We start from the raw sequence: 22047 nt of genomic DNA, 5'->3' as shown, positions 1-22047 counted from the left end.
TGAACAGCTTATTTGGTCTAATTTTCGTAATGCTTAGGTCCTTAGTTGTTACGAGTGTACTGATATAAGTTGGACATGTGACATCCCAGGAACTTTTAGAAAAAACATATTGGTTGTGCCTGTTCACATGCTTATCTGTCCTCTCATTGGCTAGAATGGTCCACCTGATTTTGCTGCCTCCTGAATGCCTTTTATTTGTATATAACTAGGCAAGTCAGTTAAGAACAAATTCTTATTTACAATGACGGCCTACACCGGCTAAACCCGGATGACGCTGGGCCTATTGTGCGCCGCCCTATGGGACTCCCAATCACGGCCAGTTGTGATACAGCCTGGATTCAAACCAGGGTGTCTGTAGTGATGCCTCTGGCACTGAGATGCAATGCCTTAGACCACTGCGCGACTCAGGAGCCTTCTATTTTTTAAGACATTTATTTTCATTGTTAGAGCGGTCACTTGAGTATCTTGTCAATATAACTGATAATCTGTGGTTTAATTACAACCTCTTATTAAGGATCCGACCATTTTTTCAATTTGTCAAAATGACATAACCAAATCTAGCTCAATGACCTGAAGCAAGGATATGCATTTTCTTGATACCATTTGAAAGGAAACAGTTTTGTACCATCAGCTTTGAAATGCAAGAGATAGGCCATAATGTACTATTCCAGCCCAGGCGCATTTTAGATTTTGGCCACTAGATGGCAGTAGAGCATGTGCAAAGTTTTAGACTGATCCAATGCATTACTGTTGAAAATGTATCAAGACTGCCCAAATGTGCCTAATTGGTTTATTAATACATTTTCAAGTTCATAATTGTGCACTCTCCTCAAACAATAGCATATTCTTTCACTGTAATAGCTACTGTAAATTGGACAGTGCAGTTAGATTAACAAGAATTTAAGCTTTCTGACCATATCAGATATGTCCTGTTTTTTTGTTGTTGTTACTTACAACCTCATGCTAATCACATTAGCTCAACCGTCCCGCGGGTGGGGGGCACCGATCCCAGAGGTTAAACTCCAACAGTACTGTACTGAATTGCTGTTGAACGGTGTGCACCGTTTTGGGAAAACGTGTCATTCAGTACAAACTGTTGAAATAACTGAATGCACCCCAGAAATGGGTTGCCTGTGGAAAGAAACACAGCCAAAGAGTCTCCCCAACATTTGAACTATGCCCACTTATCTTTTATTAAAAATTATAGTTTGCAAGGCAGATTGTATAACACAGGGGGAACAACAATATACAAATAAGAACATGAACATGATTAAAAGCATAAACACACACAAAAAAAAATTCATGTGAACATATTTCCCATCTAGTGACATTTAAAAGCCTAACTAATTATGGTATTGGGTTGCCTGACAACACCCTGAACCTAATTCCACTGCTCTATCGCTACATACATTGGCTTCAGAAAGTATTTATACCACTTGACCACATTGTGTTACAACCTAAATTTAAAAAAAAAAAAAAAAATTATTATTTCCATCTACACAAAATACACCATAATGACAAAAGTGATAACATGTTTTTAGAAAATGTATTAAATTAAATATCTAATTTGCATAATAATTCACGCCCCCGAGTCAATACTTTGTAGAAGCACCTTTGGCGGCGATTACATCTTTGAGTCGTGTTGGGTATGTATGTATCGGCGTGGCACATCTGGATTTGGTGATTTCCTCCCATTCTTCCTTGCAGATTTTCTCAACCTCAAGTTATGGAATTAAAGTCTGGGCCACTCAAGGACTTTCACATTCTTGTTCTGAAGCCATTCCAGCATTGCTTTGGCTGTATGCTTGGGGTCATTGTCCTGTTGGAACATAAATCTTTGCCCCAGTCTAAGGTTATTTGCACACCTTCTCATCAAGGATTTGCCTGTATTTGGCTCCATTCATTGCTCCCCTATCCTTTCAAGTCACCCAATCCCTGCAGCTGAATAGCATCCCCATAGCATGATGCTGCCATTATCATGCTTCATGGTAGGGATGGTGTTAGATGGGTGATGAGTTGTGCCTGGTTTTCTCCAGACATAGCGCTTTGCATTTGAGGTCAAAGAGTAAAAATTCTCTCATCAGACCACAGCATCATTTGCCTTATTCTCTCAGTCGATCACGTGCTTTTTTGCAAACTCCAGGGGTGCTGTTATGTGCCTTTTTCTCAGGAGTGGCTTCCGTCTGGCCACTCCCGTAAATCCCAGGTTGGTGAAGTGCTGTAGAGACCGTTGTCCTTCTGACAGGTTTTTACATCTCAGTCAAGGAACTCTGTAGTTGTCAGAGTGGTCATTGGGTTCTTGGTCACCTCCCTGACCAAGGTCCTTTTTGCCCGGTTGCTCAGTTTTGTCGGAAGGCCAGCTCTCGGCAGTCTGGGTAGTTCCACATTTTTTAAATTTCCCAATGAGGGAGACCACTGTGCTCTTGAAAACTTTCAACACTCTAGAAATTGTTTTATACGGTACCCTTTCCCAGATTTATGCGTCATCACAATTCTCTCTCGGAGATCTACAGACAGTTCCTTGGACTTCATGGTATAGTTTCTGCTCTGACAAGCACTGTCAACTGTGGGACTTTATATAGACAGGTGTGTTTCTTTCTAAATCATGTCCCCCAAAAATTATTGGCCACAGGTGGACTCCAATTAAGTTGCAGCGACACCTCAAGGATGATCGAAGGAAATTGGATGCACATGAACTCAATTTGGAGTGTTATCGCAAAGGGGTGTGAATACTTAAGTAGATTTTATATTTCATTTTCTATAAATTTGATAACATTTCAAAAAACATGTTGTTTTCACATTGTCATTATGGGGTAATGTGTGTAGATGGGTGTGTAGATGGGTGAGAAAAAAAATATATTTAGAATTCAGGTTGTAACAACAGATTATGGAATAAGTCAAGGGGTATGAACTTTCTGAAGGCGTTGCCATCCTAGAAGTTATTTGTGTGACTTCAAAATGAGAAGCATTGTACAAAACTAATTCATCAGTGATTGGATAGTCTAACAAATATTAACCACGCAAAGTATCAAAGTTGATAACGTCATCATGCAGGCCGGCGCTGGCCCAACCTATCTATTTCTGGGACCAATCAGAAAGGTCAGAATGTGTTCACATTCTAAGGCAAATCCAGACTCATCGTGGAGAAGAAACGTCAGTTGGCTGGATCGATGTAAATGGTTAGCCAGGCAAGGTATTGGGCTTTGTCTGTAGAGTTCAGTGGTGTATCTGATCTGTAGATGCCCACCCTGCCTTGTCCTAACTCTAGGTCGCTGATCCCTCATAGGTGGCAGCCAGCTGGAGAATTTGTTTGACCTCTGCAGCTTAAGAGCAAATTTCAGCCAAATGTATACACTCGAAGGTTGTAGTTGGGAATCTTTCATTGGCATCTTTTCAAAGTAGCTTGTGGCCCACCTGATAATCAAAATATCAACAATAAAGCTGCAATATATAACTTTTTGGGCGACCTGACCAAATTCACATATAAATGTGTGTTATAGATCTGTCACTCATCAAAAGCAAGTCTAAGAAGCGGTAGATATGTTCTATGTGCGTCATTTCTATGCTTCCTGTTCTGTCTTTCACTTTCGGTTTTGTACACCAGCTGAAAGTACAATAATTTTTGTTCTGGAAAATATATTTCACAACGGTATAGATGGTACCATTGTACACTATACTTGCTTGTTTTGTCACAAATTGAAATTAGGCAAATTATTCAAATTTTAGCAACCAGGAAAATGGTGGAGAGATTTCTGCATTGTGCATCTTTAATACAATATAGCTGACTGCAAACCACCAATGGGGAAGGCCCATTATTTAACAATGAACGCTATTGATAATATACTATGCTTTTGTTGAAACAAAATATTAAAACACATTTAAAATAAGACTTGAAAAAATATATATACTTCAATAAAAACAGTAATACTCAGACTTGTGTATCAGCAACAGTCTGTCTGTGTGTATTTTCTACAGTCTGTGGTGGCAATTCCAGGCCACCTGGTTAGAAATCACATTGATTGGGTGGGTTCCTGCAATACCAAACACCACTTCTGCATTATAGATCGAGGAACTCTGAGACACCAGAGTAGTGCCTCTTCTCGTGGCGTTTTCTGTCGCCATCTTGGGAGAAGCGTTGCCCACAGACAGAGCATTGGTATGGTTTCTCTCCAGTGTGAACAAGACTGTGTCTCTTCAGTGACTCTTTTCGAAAGAATCGTTTTCCACAGTCTCCGCACTGATGATTTCTCTCTCCAGTATGAACCCTCCTCACGTGTCTCACCATGCCATCTATGCGAGTAAAAGTCTTTCCACATTCCAAACAAGGATAGGTTGCTCTTTCACCAGAGGTATGTGTTAATATATGTGTTTTGTACGATTTTGTATATGCAAAACTCTTCCCACATTCAGTGCAGTGATATGGTTTCTCTCCAGTGTGTACTCGCATGTGTATTTTAAAGTTGTGAATCTCCTTTCCACATATTGTGCAGAGAAATTTCTCTCTTTTTCTCAAATGTGTTCTCCTGTGTCTTTCAAAAAGTCCCTTGTACAAGAACTGCTTGTCACAGTCAGGACAGTGGAGGATCTCTCTGTGTACTAAAAAGTGTGCTTTCCAGTTAACCAGGTCTGAAAACCTTTCATCACACTTTGAACAGCGGTAACTTTTCTTGTGTGTTAACTGATGTTTTTCAAGCTGTTCCAATCGGACAAAGCTTTTCACACAGTCAGAGCAGCGGAAATTACGTTCCTCCTTCATATGTGTTTTTTGGTGTGACTTAACATGATCTAATCGGGCAAAACTTTTGTCACAGTCAGGGCAGTCGTAAGGCTTCTCTCCTGTATGTGTTCGCTGATGTCTTATAAGACGATTCTCTAGTCTGAAGCTCTTACCGCAGTCGGAGCAGATGTATGGCTTCTCTACAGTACTGAAACTCTCTGTCCAGTTATCAGAAGTATCTTCAGGATCCTCTTCATTCTCCTGCGTTGTTTGGGGTAGTCGCAGTTTTTCTGAGTGTTGATTCTTTCGAACTGAACTTTTGTAAGGGGAGTCTTTGCCTGGCTGTGACTGGCCCATTTTTCCCCCTGGTGCACTAGCTCGCATTTTACTCTTCTGCCGGCCTCTGCTGGCTGTTCTCTGTTGTGTGCGCACACAATCTACATTCATTTCAGTTTGATGGTTCAGTGTGATATTATGTTCCTCTTTTATATGTATTTTTTGGTGTAATTTAAGATTATCTAATCGAGCAAAACTTCTCTCACAATCAGGGCAGTGGTGAGGCTTCACTCCTGTATGTATTTCTTGGTGTAATTTAAGTTTGTCTAATCTAGCGAAAGTTCTGTCACAAACAGGGCAGTGGTGAGGCTTCTCTCCTGTATGTGTTCGCTGGTGTCTTATAAGATCCCTCACTTTTCTAAAGCTCTTACCGCAGTCAAAGCAGTAGTGAGGCTTCTCTCCTCCAGGACCGAAACCCTCGATCCAATCATCAGAGTCATCAGTATCTAGGGGCTCCTCTTCCTTCTCCTGCATTTTTTTGCTATGTGTTGGTGTTCTCTTTCCTGGAGCTCTAGCTCGTATTTTACTCTGCTGCCTTTTACTCTCTCTGACTTTGCTGAATGTTCTCTGCTGTGTGCGCACACGATCTACATTGGATGCACTGCTGGTAGCTTTGAAGGTATTGTCCAGCTGGTGTTTTTCAAGCTTCTCCAATAAGACAAAGCTTTTCACACAGTCAGAGGAATGAAAAATATTTTTGTCTTTTGCATGTATTTTTTGGTGTGACTTAAGCTTATCTAATCGAGCAAATTTTCTGTTGCAATCAGGGCAGTTGTGAGGCTTCACTCCTATATGTATTTCTTGGTGGATCTTTAGCTTATCTAATCGAGCAAAACTTCTGTCGCAATCAGGGCAGTGGTGAGGCTTCTCTCCGGTATGTGTTAGCTGGTGTAATTTAAGCTTATCTAATCGAGCAAAACTTCTGTCGCAATCAGGGCAGTGGTGAGGTTTCTCTCCAGTATGCGTTCGCTGGTGTCTTATAAGATCCCTCACTTTTTGAAAGCGCCTACCGCAGTAGGCGCAGTAGTGAGGCTTCTCTCCTCCAGTACTGAAGCCATCAGTGTCATCAGTATCCAGGGGATCTTCTGCATTCTTCTGCGTTGTTTGGGGTTGTTGTGGTCTTTCTGAGTTTTGATTCTTCTCTGATTGGCACTGGACATTGGCTGGGCATTGATGTTTTCTACATGAAAGCACGCGGTCTTCATTTTCCGTGCTGCTGGCAGCTTTGAAGGTATTCTCCTGCAGGTCCTGTTGCTTTTCCACAATTTCAGTTTGACGAATGCGTGTGACAGCTTTATCCAGTGTGAGTTCTGGGTCCATTTGTAATTGCTTGGACAGTCTCCTGTCAAGTAAGCCTGCAACTAGTCTGTCTCTTATCATCTCACTGAGCAGACCTCCATAACCACAATGTTGTGACAAACAATGAAGTGCAGTGATAAAATCATCAGCTGTCTCTCCTGCTTCTTGTTGTCTTTGGTTGAATTTAGTTCGTTCTAATATTACATTCCTCCTAACTGCCAAATGTCCATCTTGCTGCTCATTATTAGAACTGTGGAAGTGTTCCCGCTCGATCAGGTTGTCATCTTGCAGGTCTTCTGAGGTGTCCATCTCCTCTTCCTGGAAAAACATTTTAAAATGGCATAATTACCAGTAGGCCTAGTATCATCTGTGTTCTCTAAAACATAATTTTGTAATAGATATAGTCTACTTTTCAATACATTAAAGTCCAAATTAGAATAGATAGCATTCAATAAATAGCTAAACAAATAACTTAGGTCTATACATTTTTACAGTAGTAGCTAGTTCTAATCATTTGAAATACCTAGCAGTATCAACATTATAATGTATTGTTTTTCATTAGGTCTAGAGATCACAATAGCATAGGCTACCCAGTAGGCATATGACATGATAAATACGTCTTTTTCCTGGTTGAAATTTGGTCAGGACGTATTTTTCATGACATCTTTTCGACATCATGAAAAATGATTCTTATTTGGGTTGATATCTGGCTTTGGGTTGAAATCTGATTGATCTACTGACCAGTTATCTAAAGCATGAAACACACTGAGAATCTCACTGCCGATAGATATTTATCACTGAGGGAGGCCTTCTCTTGCAAGAACAAAAGCGGCACCTGCTGCGTGCCAACCCGGTAGCGACAAACCTATCGTTTCTACTTGTAGAATCGCAATACTTGTCAGTGGCCAACAACTTCACTTTAACCCAATCAGAGAGCATGAATCCCCACTTGGGGGACCAACAGGAGTGACAACAAAAACGGAAGAAAAATAGGAAATTGGCTCCGTATATCCACGGATGAGCCAGTCACACTTCAAATGCAATGTATGCTATGGGATGGTAGCTAGCTAAGTGCACAGACAACATTGAATATTTACTGCTTATTACATTACACATCAACTCTCCTATTCGTGGTCAGTATCTATCAAGCCCAAAGCAGACTTGTTTAGAAAGAACAGTGTGTTAGCAAGAATAGAGTTGTCATCGTCTGACTCTCTGATGCAGCGGTCCAGTAGGTGCTGAGTAGAATGAGCTGCTTATCAGCTAACTAGCCAACTTTACATACTATAGAAAACCAAAGCTTCGTTGATGCGAGAGTTCACGTAGCAGCCCGTTAATTAAACAAACAGTGAAAGCACGGTCATCGTGGGAAAGATGCATCGTTAAAAACATTTGTAAACAACTGGTTGCAGTTCAGAGCCAACCTGGATACTAAGGAGATCCTGAAGGAAATCGACGAGTATCAACAGCTTTATGCTATGGAGGAACAACATACTCCATCGTAGAAAGATCCGGCTACCTCACAAAATAACTAACCCGAAAAAATTCATCTACAGACACGGACGATTTACTTACCGTTGAAGTAGAGGCTAGTGCTCTTGCTGGAATCCATGCACTTTAAAAGTTGTGTGAGGAGGTAGCAGGGCTGAGGGGGAGTTTGGAGTTTAGCCAGAGTGATATTAATGAGAGAACAAGGCACTCACAGCCAAGGTAAAAACTCTTAATTCCAACATGGATGGTCTATTCAGGGAAAACAGGGTGATGAGGGAGTCGCTACTAGACATACAAAGCCGTAGCATGCGTGAAAATCTAATATTTTCTGGGATTCCTGATGACGCAACCAATAATCCAGCAGGCGCAATAAAGGGAATTCATGCAATCCGCCTTGAAACTTCCTCTAGAGACTAAACAAGGTGGCTTTCCACCAAGTACACAGACTTGGAGCTCAGAGCGACAAGACCAAGGGTCCCAGACCAAATTCAGTCTCAATGACCAATTTCCACGGAAGATAAATGAACGTCGCAAGAGGCTGTATCCTGTACAGAGGCAACAGAGGGAGAGGGGTAAGCGTGCCTTTCTCATTGTGGACAAACTCTTTATAGATGGACAGCTATTCCGAGACAGCTCCATAACACCATGGCTGTACTAAATTCTACGGGGACATCAGGTTATGAAAAAAAAAGTATGGGAACTGGAAAAATATCTGAAAACTATGAAGTTGATATGAACACACGCACTCAATTACATGCTCGCTTACACACACACTTGATCTCTCTCTCTCGTCAATAACTTTTCTATAATTTAATGTTTGTCTATGTCTGTCTACATTTTTATCTACGTTTACAACAAGAAAGGGGAAGATATCAGAACAGGTACATTGGGGAATAATATATTGTACGGGATACATTTGTAGTGAAGCCGTCTATATAGTAATGCAAGGTGTCGGTCATGATCATGTGAAACGTCATTTGCAATGGAAATGCTGGGATGTGTTTTTCTATGAAAATGATGTTAAAGATAATTATGATGCAACTATGTTGGTGATACAATATGGATTACAATTATCATCCTGAATATTAAGGCTATTCTCACTTTATGTTACCAGTGGTGTAAAGTACTTAAGTAGTACTTAAAAGTATTTCGGGGGGTATCTGTACTTTACCATTTATGTTTGACAACTTTTACTCCACTACATTCCTAAAGAAAATAATGTACTTTTTACTCCTTACATTTTCCCTGACACACAAAAGTACACGTTACATTTAGAATGCTCAGGCAGAACAGAATTATGACATATCAATATAATGCTTTGTCATCCCTACTGCATCTGATCTGGCAGACTCACAAAACACAACTACTGTGTTTGTAAATGATGTCTGAGTGTTGGAGTGTGCCCATTTCTGTCCGTAATTAAAATATAATACGAAAATAGTGCTGTCGGGTTTGGCTAATATAAGGAATTTGATGAATAGCATTTACTTTACTAAATTGTCATACTTGAGTAATTCTACCACTGTACTTAAGTACATTTAAAACCAGATACTTTTACTCAAGTAGTATTTTACTGGGTAACTTTCACTTTTACTTGAGTCATTTTCTGTTAAGGCATCTTTACTTTTACTCAAGTATGACATTGTGTAACATGCAGTGGTGGAAAAAGTACTCAGACACTCAACCATGCAAATTGGCTGGGTTATTTATTTGGACATCACACACTCACACTACATCACATCCAATATCATTCACATCAACCTACTCCGATTGACTAGACACACAATATCTTGACTCAATGTTCTAACATCTGTGGCATTAGCTCACCGGCAAGGGAATAAAACAAATATTGCTAGAACCTGTTTCTTGAATTCTAAATATCAGACATTTGAAATCTCCGTCATAATACCTCTTATGGCAGTACAAGCACTAATTATGGTCAATTTAGACTGAGAATAGTATCTAGTTATGGTAAGGGGTGAAATAAGTATAGCCAGTTATAACTAACAGTTTAGCAGATTATTAAAAAAGATGATCAGTCTACGTGGCTAAAAGAAAAGGAATATAACATACTGTTTACAGGTAACTCACTCTACAAGCTAAATATTTTAAGCAGATGTTCTCTTTTCCGTCTCATCCTCATCCACTTAATGACGATTACGGTAAGGAATACCTACCAAATAATACTTTTTTTTTTTACATTTACAAAATGTACAGAAAGATCAGTGCGAAGGCCAAATTGCCGAAGAAGAACTTTGAGGCTTTTAAATCCTTTCAGTCTGGAAAAAACCCAGGGCTTGATGTCATACTGGTAGAGGTATATCAAGCCTTTTTTGATATACTCAAAGCGCCATTGTCAGCTTGTTTTAACTACTCCTATAGAAGTTATAATCTGTCAGGTACTCAGCAGGAAGGTCTGATTTCACTATTACTAAAACAAGACCCAGATGGCAAATATAAAAGATCCAGTCTATCTAAAAAACTGGAGGCCTCTTACACTTCAATGTTGTGATGCAAAAATACTATCGAAATGCATAGCACTCAGAATTTAAAAAGGTTTTACCAGGTATTGTTCATCCTGATCAGACAGGTTTTTTACATGGACGATACATTGGATATAATATACGACAACTAGAAATAAATAGAACATCATGAAACATCTAAGAAGCCAGGCCTGGTATTTATAGCGGCTTTTGAAAGGCCTTTGATAAAGTCAGACTGGATTTCACTTATACATTTTAAAAATTTCGGTTATTCTCTTATAAAAATGGATAAAAGTAATGTATTGCAACCCCAGGTGTAAAACAGTAAATTGCGGCTACTTCTCAGAGTTTTGAATTGTCAGGAGGAGTTAAACAAGGGTGTCCGCTGTCACCATATTTATTCATTATGGTCATCGAAATGCTAGCTATTAAAATCAGATCCAATAACAGAGGATTAGAAATCCAAGGCTTAAAAACAAAAGGTGTTCACGTATGCCGACGACTCAAGTTTTAGATGAAGTCCGCAAGCTAGATCCCTGCAATGTCTCATTGAAGATGTAGATAACTTTTCTGGACTCTCTGGACTAAAACCTAATTATGATGTGTACAACATTACGTATTGGATCTTTAAAAAATACAACTTTTACATTACCCTGCAGTTTACCTATAAAAATGGTCTGACGGTGAAGTAGACATACTTGGTATTCATATCACAAAATATATAAAATGTGCTCTCCACAATGAATTTCAATAGAAAAATTGTAAAAATAGACTAGATCCTGCAACCATGGAGAGGTAAATACCTGTCTATTTATGGACAAATTGCCCTGATTTACTCCTTAGTCATATCTCAGTTTACTCACTTATGACACTGCCTATTCCTGATGATTTGTTTTTCAAATCATATGAGCAAAAAATATTTAGCTTTATATGGGATGCTAAACCAGACAAAGCATGCCTATCTATATAATGAATATGAATTGGGTGGGTTGAGATTATTAAATATAAAAGACCTAAACCTCTCTAAAAGCTTCACTTATTATAAAGTTTTACCTGAACGCTATGGTTCTCAAGTAGATTACTAAGAAAAGCTCATCCATTGTTTAAAAATGGCCTGAAAAGATAGAACAAATATTATAGCTGAACTCAAATGTGATTGTTGATAAAATACCTGTATTTATGGGAAAGATGTTTGAAAAGGGTATTTTGTTCTTAAATTATATTCTACATTGGAATGGTAGAATTGTGTCTTTCATGGAGTTATCAGAATAGTACGGGAACGTCTGCTCAATCCAAGAGTACAACCAATTGATTACAGCACTACCCCAAAAATGGAGGAGGCCGATGGCTGAGGGAAGAGGTAGGGAACTGGTTTGTCTGCCCAATATAAAAGGATCAAAACTGGCGGAGGAATAAAAATAGCATAAATAGGAAAGTATACCCATTTCATTTGAGGACCAGGATGTTGACGGCTGTGCCATACAGATGACAAAATAGTTTGGAAGAGATGTTTGAGGTACCGATTCCATGGTACAGGGTGTATGAGTTGATATATAAAACCACGCAAGATTCAAGACTTCGTGCTTTCCAGCTAAAATTATTATATAGTATTCTTGCCACCAACAAAATGTTGAATATTTGGGGCATACAATCATTGAAGCTCTGCCCTTCGGGAGCCTGTTTCTCGTCTCAGGTTCAGGAATGGCTAAAATGCATAACATTGTTCTAAAATTGACCATACAAATAGTACTGTTGGGAGATTTGGAGAGACCGGGTCAGTCAATTACTAATACTCTTAGTAAAAGTATTTATTTTCAACTCGCAATCTGTGGATCCGATTAGATATAAATTGTATGTTAAACATCAAATCGAATTTTATTTGCCATATACACATGGTTAGCAGATGTTAATGCGAGTGTAGCGAAATGCTTGTGCTTCTAGTTCCGACAGTGCAGTAATATCTAACAAGTAATCTAACAATTCCCCAACAACTACCTAATACACAAATCTAAAGGGGTGAATGAGAATATGTACATGTAAGTATATGGATGAGCAACGGTCGAGCGGCATAGGCATGTACAATAGACGGTACAAAATATATACATGTGATATGAGTAATGTAAGATATGTAAATATTATTAAAGTGGTATTATTTAGAGTGCATTGTATAAAGTGACTAGTGATCCATTTACTAAAGTGGCCAATGATTGGGTCTCAATGTAGGCAGCAGCCCCTGAGTTAGAGATTGCTGTTTAGCAGTCTGATGGCCTTGAGATAGGGACTGAAAAACAGCTTCTCGGTCCTAGCTTTGATACACCTGTACTGACCTCGCCTTCTGGATGGTAGTGGTGTGAACAGGCAGCGGTTCGGGTGGTTGATGTTGTTGATCTTTTTGGCCTTCCTGAGACATCGGGTGCTGTAGGTGTCATGGAGGGCAGGTAGTTTGCCCCCGGTGATGCGTTGTGCAGACCACCCCACCCTCTGGAGAGATTTGCAGTTGAGGGCAGTGCAGTTGCCGTACCAGGCTGTGATACAGCCCGACAGGATGCTCTCGATTGTGCATCTGTAAAAGTTTGTCAGGGTTTTGGGTGACAAGCCAAATTTATTCAGGCTCCTGAGGTTGAGGCCTTTTTCACCACACTGTCTGTGTGAGTGGACCATTTCAGTTTGTTTGTGATGCGTGTTTGCCGAGGAATTTAAAAAAAAATAACTTTCCACCTTCTGTCCCTTCGATGTGGATAGGGGGGGGTGCTCCCTCTGCGGTTTCCTGAAGTCCACGATCATCTCATTTTGTTGACGTTGAGTGAGAGGTTTTTTTCCTGACACCACGCTACGAGTGCCCTCACCTCCTCCCTGTAGGCTGTCTCGTCATTGTTGGTAATCAAGCCCACTACTGTTGTGTCATCTGCAAACTTGACGATTGAGTTGGAGGCGTGCATGGCCACGCAGTCGTGGGTGAACAAGGAGTATAGGAGGGGGCTGAGCACGCACCCTTGTGGGGCCCTAGTGTTGAGGGTCAGCGAAGTGGAGATGTTTTCCAGTGCTTGGCCACCCACTCAGTTACCGGTGACCTTTACAGCCACATCCCACCGAAAGGAGAGAACAGAACCACCCCTCCTTAAATCCATAGTCATTGACAGTAAGTTTCAAATGTTTTTTTCTCTTTGATACTCTGATTTTCAATGTGTAATGATTCCTACTAACCAGCTTGGTAAGAGCTAGGCTTGTACTAGCCAGAGTTGTGGACTCTAGTGACATGACTTGGACTCGAGTCTGACTTGAGGTCACAAATTTCATGACTTGAGACTCAACTTGATATAAAATAAATAGACTTGGAGGCTCAAGACAAGGGACTTTGACTTGAGACTGATGACTTGAAATTATCTGGCCATGTTTTGTAACATTTTGTCACTAATTTTGGGGCAGAGTCTCCATGGATTCCCCTAGCAACAAAAAGTGCAACAGATTGGCTATTGAAACACACACTTGGCCCTCTGATTGGACCAGCAAACTTAGCACAGGTCAGGTGAGCTAGCGAACATATTGCTGATTTGCTGTACAGCTATTGGATCGGGGGCAGTCAAACGTCAATTTGTAGGGAGAGAGGATTGCCATAAATAAATATGCAGCTCCATAAATGGTTTGGTGATCAAGAATATTAACTGTTTACTTTGCAAGCTCACCAGCAATGGGGCATCAAGCAACAGTTAGGCCTACTAGCATGGTAGGTGAAAATTGCTTGAAATTGATTATTTACTTATGAAGCTTTCATTTTGAATTTTTTGTTAAAGCTGCTATATGTCACTTTTTGGTCAACCCAACCAAATTCACAGAAATGAGAGTTATAGATCTGTAATTCTCATTCAAACAAGAGGTAGATATGTTCTGTGTGCGCCATTTCCATGCTTCCCATTATTAAGTTTTGCTTTTGGCAGAGCCCCACCCGTTTTGGCAGAGCCCCACACACACACAAAGTTTGGACACACCTACTCATTCAAGGGTTTTTCTTTATTTTTACTATTTTCTACATTGTGCGCCGCCCTATGGGACTCCCGGTCACAGCCGGTTGTGACACCGCCTGGGATCCAACCCCAGGCTGTAGTGACACCACAACTCTGCGATGCAGTACCTTAGACCGCAGCATCAATCGGGAGGTGCACCTTTGCTCTTTAATAGGAATATATTTATTACAATTTAATTAAATGCATAAAGCCTTATAGGTATTTAGGGAACATGATACATTGCATCAGAAAGACAACCAAGTTTTTACTATCTTACATATATTTTTAAGTGAGAAACTGTAAGGTTTCTCATGTGTCACATGCACTTATTTAAGTATTTTTAAAGACTATCCTTTGCAGTGTACAAGATACCAAATGTTGGGCTATCACACAACATAATACTTAAACTGGAACAACCCTCAGTAACAGTTGCACAAAAATAACTGTGTGCAAACCCTGTCCCCAAATATTATAATGAGCCCCCGCCTCTAGCTGGGCTTGGTGTGGGCTAAGACGTCAGCATGCTTCAGTTCGGCTGGCACCTAGCCGAACTCGGCTAGCCGAACCGAACCAGTGTGCTTGCATACTCCCTTAAAAAGAAATTCGCTTGAAAAACAAGAAAAAAAAGCAACAATAGTACTGTTTGTCCATTTTGAGACGCCCAAAAATAGTCCAAATTAAAAAAGTGAAGATAAACTCAAATCTGTCATTAATTTTGACGTTTTGCCAAAGAGATCTTAGTCGCACAATTTTACATCTAAGATGTTTGGTGCAGTATTTTTCAATTAAAAAATGAGCATGAAAACGAGTCATCTCTCGTTGAGGGACAAAGACTTTATTGAAGAATCCCTACTGTTGACCAATCGCAGACGAAAGGGCGTAGACGTCGGCTCAGAACTTCAGCTTGCCTCTAGAAAAACACTTGTGTGCCCAAACAGCAGAAAAAACTCACCGAAGTCCAAAACATCACAAAATAATATATGCACAAACTCTACTGAGCTGTATCGCCTGGGAAGCATGCGGACGCCTTTAGCCCATGCTGGACTTGGTGTGGGCCGGGCCGCGGCGGGCTTGGTGCGGGCTGGCCCGCGGTTCTGCTTGGTGCGGGATAACCGGAGTTGGGCTTGTTGTGGGCTAGCCTGTGTCGGGTGGGCTTGGTGTGGGCTAGCCCGTGGCCACCTTGCCCACCGAATGGGGTCATGTTTGCTGGGAAGTGCATATACAGTGCATTCAGAAAGTATTCAGACCCCTTGACTTTTTCCACATTCTGTTACATTACAGCCTTATTCATTCAATCTACACACAATAGCCCATAATGACAAAGCGAAATGTTTGCAAATTTATAAAAAACATGTTTTCAAACCCTTTGCAATGAGACTCAAAATTGAGCTCAGGTGCATCCTGTTCCATTGATCATCCTTGAGGTGTTTCTACAACTTGATTGGAGTCCACCTGTGGTAAATTCAATTGATTGGACATGATTTGGAAAGGCACACACCGGTCTATATAAGGTCCCACAGTTGACAGTGCAGGTCAGAACAAAAACCAAGCCATGAGGTTGAAGGAATTGTACGTTGAGCTCCGAGACAGGATTTTGTTGAGGCACAGATCTGGAGAAGGGTACCAAAAAAAATTATGCAGGATTGAAGGTCCCCAAGAACACAGTGGTTTGGAATCACCAAGACTCTTCCAAGAGCTGGCTGGGCAAACGTGGGGGAGAAGGGCCTTGGTCAGGGAGGTGACCAAGAACCCAATGGTCACCCTGACAGAGCTCCAGAGTTCCTCTGTGGAGATGAGAGAACCTTCCAGAAGGACAACCAACTCCGCAGCACTCCACCAATCAGGCCTTTATGGTGAGTGGCCAGTCAGCAGCCACTCCTCAGTAAAGGCACATGAACTCTAAAGGACTCTCAGACCATGAAAAACAAGATTCTGGTCTGATGAAACCAAGATTGAACTCTTTGGCCTGAATGCCAAGCGGCACATCTGGAGGAAACCTGGCACCATTCCTACGGTGAAGCATGGTGGTGGCAGCATCATGCTGTGGGGATGTTTTTCAGCGGCAGGGACTGGGAGACTGGTCAGGATCGAGGGAAAGATGAACGGAGCAAAGTACAGAGATCCTTGATGATAACCTGCTCCAGAGCGCTCAGGACCTTAGACTGGGGCGAAGGTTCACCTTCCAACAGGACAACGACCCTAAGCACACAGCCAAGACAACACAGGGGTGGCTTCGGGAACAAGTCTCTGAATGTCCTTGAATGGCCCAGCCCGATCAAACATCTCTGGAAAGACCTGAAAATAGCTGTGCAGCGACGCTCCCCATCCAACCGGACAGAGCGTGAGAGGATCTGCAAAGAAGAATGGGAGAAACTAACCAAATTCAAGTGGGCCAAGCTTGTAGAGTCATACCCAAGACGACTCAAGGCTGTAATCGCTCCCAAAGGAGCTACAACAAAGTACTGAGTAAAGGGTCTGAATACTTATGTAAAAACTAAAAACCTGTTTTTGCTTTGTCATTATGAAGTAGTGTGTAGTTTGATGAGTGGGAAAAAAACGATTTAATCCATTTTAGAATAAGGCTGTAACGTAAGAAAATGTGGAAAAAGACATGCGGTCTGAATACTTTCCGAATGCACTGTATGTACCTCTGAGCTTCTGTTAGAAAGATTCTATTTGGTTTCTCAAGGAAAGGCTGAGCAGTCTTGCCCTCTACCAGTGTCCGTTCACATAGCCTCTGTATCAAGCTTAACCTGTCCTATTTCTTTTGGGCTATTGCCCGTGGCGTGTATGTTTGATAAATCTACTTGTATATTTTGTATAATATGGTGCTTTCACCTGTAATAAATGTACACTGAGCCCATCAACCTGCCATGCTGATTTCATGCCCCTTAAGACTGGTACATGGTCCATATTATTTTATTTTTTACAATTACATAATCAAAATGTGTTGTAGACAAAATAATAAGGGCTGTCAGATAGCCTCAATAAATAGACAAGGATTTGTCGTTGAACAAGACATTGCATACAGTTGAAGTTGGAAGTCATTGAAACTCGTTTTTCAACCACTCCACAAATTTCTTGTTAACAAACTATAGTTTTGGAAAGTTGGTTAGGACATCTACTTTGTGCATGACAAGTAATTTTTCCAACAATTGTTTACAGACCGATCATTTCACTTATAATTCACTGTATCACAATTCCAGTGGGTCAGAAGTTTACATACAGTAAGTTGACTGTGCTTTTAAACAGCTTGGAATATTTCAGAAAATGATTTCATGGCTTTAGAAGCTTCTGATAGGCTAATTGACATCATTTGAGTCAATTGGAGGTGGACCTGTGGATGTATCTCAAGGCCTCCCTTCAAACTCAGTGCCTCTTTGCTTGACATCATGGGAAAATCAAAAGAAATCAGCCAAGACCTCAGAAAAAAATTGTAGACCTCCACAAGTCTGGTTCATCCTTGGGGGCAATTTCCAAACGCCTGAAGGTACCACGTTCATCTGTACAAACAATAGTACGCAAGTATAAACACCATGGGACCACGCAGTCGTCATACTGCTCAGGAAGGAGACGCATTCTGTCTCCTAGAGACGAACGTACTTTGGTGCGAAATGTGCAAATCAATCCCAGAACAACAGCAAAGGACATTGTGAAGATGCTGGAGGAAACAGGTACAAAAGTATCTATATCCACAATAAAACGAGTCCTATATCGACATAACCTGAAAGGTCGCTCAGCAAGGAAGAAGCCACTGCTCCAAAACCGCCATAAAAAAAGCCAGACTACGGTTTGCAACTGCACATGGGGACAAAGATCGTACTTTTTGGAGAAATGTCCTCTGGTCTGATGAAAAAAAAAATAGAACTGTGTGGCCATAATGACCATTGCTATGTTTGGAGGAAAAAGGGGGAGGCTTGCAAGCCGAATAACACCATCCCAACCGTGAAGCACGAGGGTGGCAGCATCATGTTGTGGAGGTGCTTTGCTGCAGGAGGGACTGGTGCACTTCACAAAATAGATGGCATCATGTAGCAGGAGATTTATGTGGATATATTGAAGCAACATCTCAAGACATCAGTCAGGATGTTAAAGCTTGGTCGCAAATGGGTCTTCCAAATGGACAATAACCCCAAGCATACTTCCAAAGTTGTGGCAAAATGGCTTAAGGACAACAAAGTCAAGGTATTGGAGTGGCCATCACAAAGCTCTGACCTCAATCCTATATAAAATGTGTGGGCAGAACTGAAAAAGCTTGTGCGAGCAAGGAGGCCTACAAACCTGGCTCAGTTACACCAGCTCTGTCAGGAGGAATGGGCCAAAATTCACCCAACTTATTGTGGGAAGCTTGTGGAAGGCTACCCGAAACATTTGACCCAAGTTAAACAATTTAAAGGAAATGCTACCAAATACTAATTAAGTGTATATAAACTTCTGACCCACTGGGAATGTGATCAAAAAAATAAAAGCTAAAATAAATAATTTTCTCTACTATTATTCTGACATTTCACATTCTTAAAATAAAGTGGTGATCCTAACTGACCTAAGACAGGGAACGTTTTCTATGATTAAATGTGAGGAATTGTGAAAAACTGAGTTTAAATGTATTTGGCTAAGGTGTATGTAAACTTCCGACTTTTATTTTTCTACTTGACTTGAAAAAACCTGTTCAACTTGGGACTTGGACCTTGTCACTTGCTTGTGACTTGAAAAATAGTGACTTGGTCCCACCTCTTGTACTAGCTATGTTGATGATCATTAACGTGTTCTCTCTGCATCAGGTCTCACATCTCCATTAAGTCTGTTGGTAAATTTTAATATTGGTGATCAATATCAGAAAGTTTTGTAATCTAGGTCTGAAAATTTAGAGCCATCAATTGGAAAGCCTCATATCCACCCTCAGTAACAAACTGGAGAACAGAACCATTTAGCTACATCCCATTAGACTAGGCTATATATAAAATCAAAACATAAACCAGACATATGGCAGAATTTGGAAACCGTATGTTGACCATCTTACAAAATGTGCTGCATAGTGGGTGTTTTGTTTTTGTGTTGTTTCTGAATATCAGTTTGTTTTAGATTCATTGTTTTCATTAGTGTTTTGTTTGTGTGGATCCCTCAGTGAGAATGAATGTCTGCGGATGTGTTTGTATTGACACTGTGCGAGATTAAACTTCACGGAGTTCTGCAGAAAAACCAAAAAGTAAAAAAATGTAAAAAATAAAACTATATTTTATTGTCTCTTTACACATACTTAAAGTTTTGCATTTACCCTTCTTTTTTTTTTTTAAGACTGCCAAGCTGTCCTCAATTGGGGGAACCTCTGTCCGGGACAAGGTCCTCAGGATTATGGAGCGGTGTTTATAAAAAGTTGTTTGAATATTATAACATGTCTGAGGAGGATTAAGCTAAACTTGACCATTTAGAGATGAGTTAAACATTTTCATTATCCAACTACTGTCTAATTTTGATATCCTCTCTTAAAATGTTCCAGACTGATGACCAATGAACGAATGTCCCACTTCAATATGAATGGACAGAGGAGAAAACAAGCCTTTGCTACCACTCGTGTGTGTTCCATTGTAGTTGGTAAGAAAATGTGAGCAGTTGAGACATTAACATAGACAACAAGACAGGTTTAGCAGATTCTGCCTGTTAAAGATATTTTACTGTGTGTTACTGTTCTGTTGTGTCCTGCATGCCCACATTATGCCAATCGTTCATTTATTTTCATCTCGTTTTATGCTTACAGTAAGTGTCATGAAAAGCCAGAAAACTAACAAGGTTGATGTGTTGCAGGCCCTCTGGAAAGTCCTCAAATATGCCCCTGACCTCCGTGGTGGAGTATGACGCAAAGTTGCAATTTTTTTTCTCACTAAGCTATAAACAGCCACAAACGTCTTTAACTAGTACCATGGAAATAGTTTTAGCCAGCTGAGTTGACAAAGTTTATTCAGAAAGGTCCTTTCTAGTTATTTTTAAATCTTACATTGATAAAAGTTGTAATGCGCTGATTCCCTTCACTGCAGATCTGACCATCACATGACTCTTCAAGAGGACCACTACGCTCCAGATCACCTTCTGTGCTCAGAGGTCCTTGATGAGGATCTACCCCATCACACCACTCCTATTAATCATTAATCAACTAAAACAATGGGCCTTTATATACTGTGTCCCAGTCGTTCTACGCATGTAATGTCTGTGAGTGAATTATGAAACAACTACTGTATGCAGATTTGCAAAAAATAGATTTGTTTTTGCCATTTCTTGATCTATTTTAAAATGCAAGAATATGTTGCAGAATTAAACTAACTGGTGCCTATGGAAACAAATAGAAGTGTAATGAACCAAAAATATTAAATATCCAACTTTATCCTCAGAAATACTTTTTACAGTAGGTAATAAACTGTAGTCAAGTGGTCATTACCAGGTTATGATGGTTTTAACTATGACCAGTACATAACATAGTACATATAGTGGTCAGAATTATGACCAACTGGTCCTATGGTGGTCAGTAAATTACGTCATACTATGGTCAGTAAAAAGACACAACAAAAAAAACATTCAGTTTGCGACCAGAATAAGACGTCATAGTCTTTTCATCCAGGTTTGACCCAAGGCTAGAAAAGGTTCATTGACAGTAGAAGTAGTATTTTTTACCTGTGGATAGTCTGACTTCGTCTCCTTGTGTTTTATGAAGCCAGACAGCCAGGACAGTGTGGTGAGTATTTGTGTTTGTATTCCTGATGCTGTATCCCCACTCTTCCCCTTAATTTTCCTCCTCAGTCGGACATATCTGTCTCTCAATTTCTTCCATTTAGTCCTGCAAATCTGTTCTTCTACTCTCAGAGTTTGGGCTATCTCCTTCCAGCTGTTGCTGGTTATTGTGAAGTCTTTATAGTCTTTCAATGAGGTGTTGTACAAATTGTTGTACCTTCTGACCTCTTCAATTAGCTTTTCCTCGAAAATTGCGTCGTCCTGAATCTTGCTTGTCTTAGAGTCATCAGTATAATGGGGCTCATCTTCATCTTGGTTCTCATGCATTGTTTGGTTCAGTCCTTCCTTCTCAAGTTCCGCCATTTTCTCTGATGTGTTTTGTATCAGAACAGAAAGGGTGCGGGTAAAACCAGAGGATGCAAACCAACAAAGTCTGGTATGTTATTCTATGAAAAGCCGTTTTGTTTGCTTCTGCAGGTAGCAATTGAAGCTGTTGGTTTGATTTGATTCAAAGAATTTAAAAAAACATCTCACACGATCCAAGGCTTGTTGTTCCTACTGCACACCTATCCCACTGTCTACGATCTGCTATTCCTCTCTCCACACCAGACGCAGTGTGATCAGGTTTAGAAAGGAACAAGACGAACACAGCAACCTAAAAAAAAAAAAAACGATTGATAACGACTCTAGCTATTTTCTGCAATCATTGGCACTTGAGAGTTGGCATTTTACGTGATCCGATATGCAAATCACATGCACGGCGAAATGTCGTAAAATGGATGCAGACGTTTCACTTTACTTCTCAATGCCGAGTATGGAAAGTCAAAGGGGCCAATAAGTGGGGTCATCACTAGTTACCACAGCCACAAAGTCAAAATGATGTCTAAACCCCGCCTACTTAAAACATTTATATTTTTAAAATCTGATTTTAAACCTAACCTTAACCACACGTATAACCTTTTGCCTAACCCTAACCTTAAATTAGGACCAAAAAGTAAAT

The 22047-nt window shown here is 40.4% G+C and overlaps 1 protein-coding gene across 1 annotated transcript; it reads right to left on the bottom strand.

Annotated features, from left to right (window-relative positions):
- Positions 1 to 3749: 3749 nt before the first annotated feature.
- Positions 3750 to 21778, bottom strand: LOC120051344 (zinc finger protein 585A-like). Its single transcript, XM_038998168.1, has 2 exons — positions 20991 to 21778; positions 3750 to 6670 (listed from the first exon to the last, which is right to left on the bottom strand). Exons 1-2 carry the CDS (start codon positions 21408 to 21410, stop codon positions 4058 to 4060), a joined length of 3033 nt encoding a protein of 1010 aa, XP_038854096.1. The 5' UTR covers positions 21411 to 21778; the 3' UTR covers positions 3750 to 4057.
- Between the last annotated feature and the right edge of the window lie 269 nt (positions 21779 to 22047).

This window comes from Salvelinus namaycush, chromosome 7 (genome assembly GCF_016432855.1).
Source record: "Salvelinus namaycush isolate Seneca chromosome 7, SaNama_1.0, whole genome shotgun sequence".
Lineage (NCBI taxonomy): Eukaryota > Metazoa > Chordata > Actinopteri > Salmoniformes > Salmonidae > Salvelinus > Salvelinus namaycush.
The sequence above is the reverse complement of the archived record's forward strand: the minus strand, read 5'-3'. Positions and strand labels throughout refer to the sequence as shown.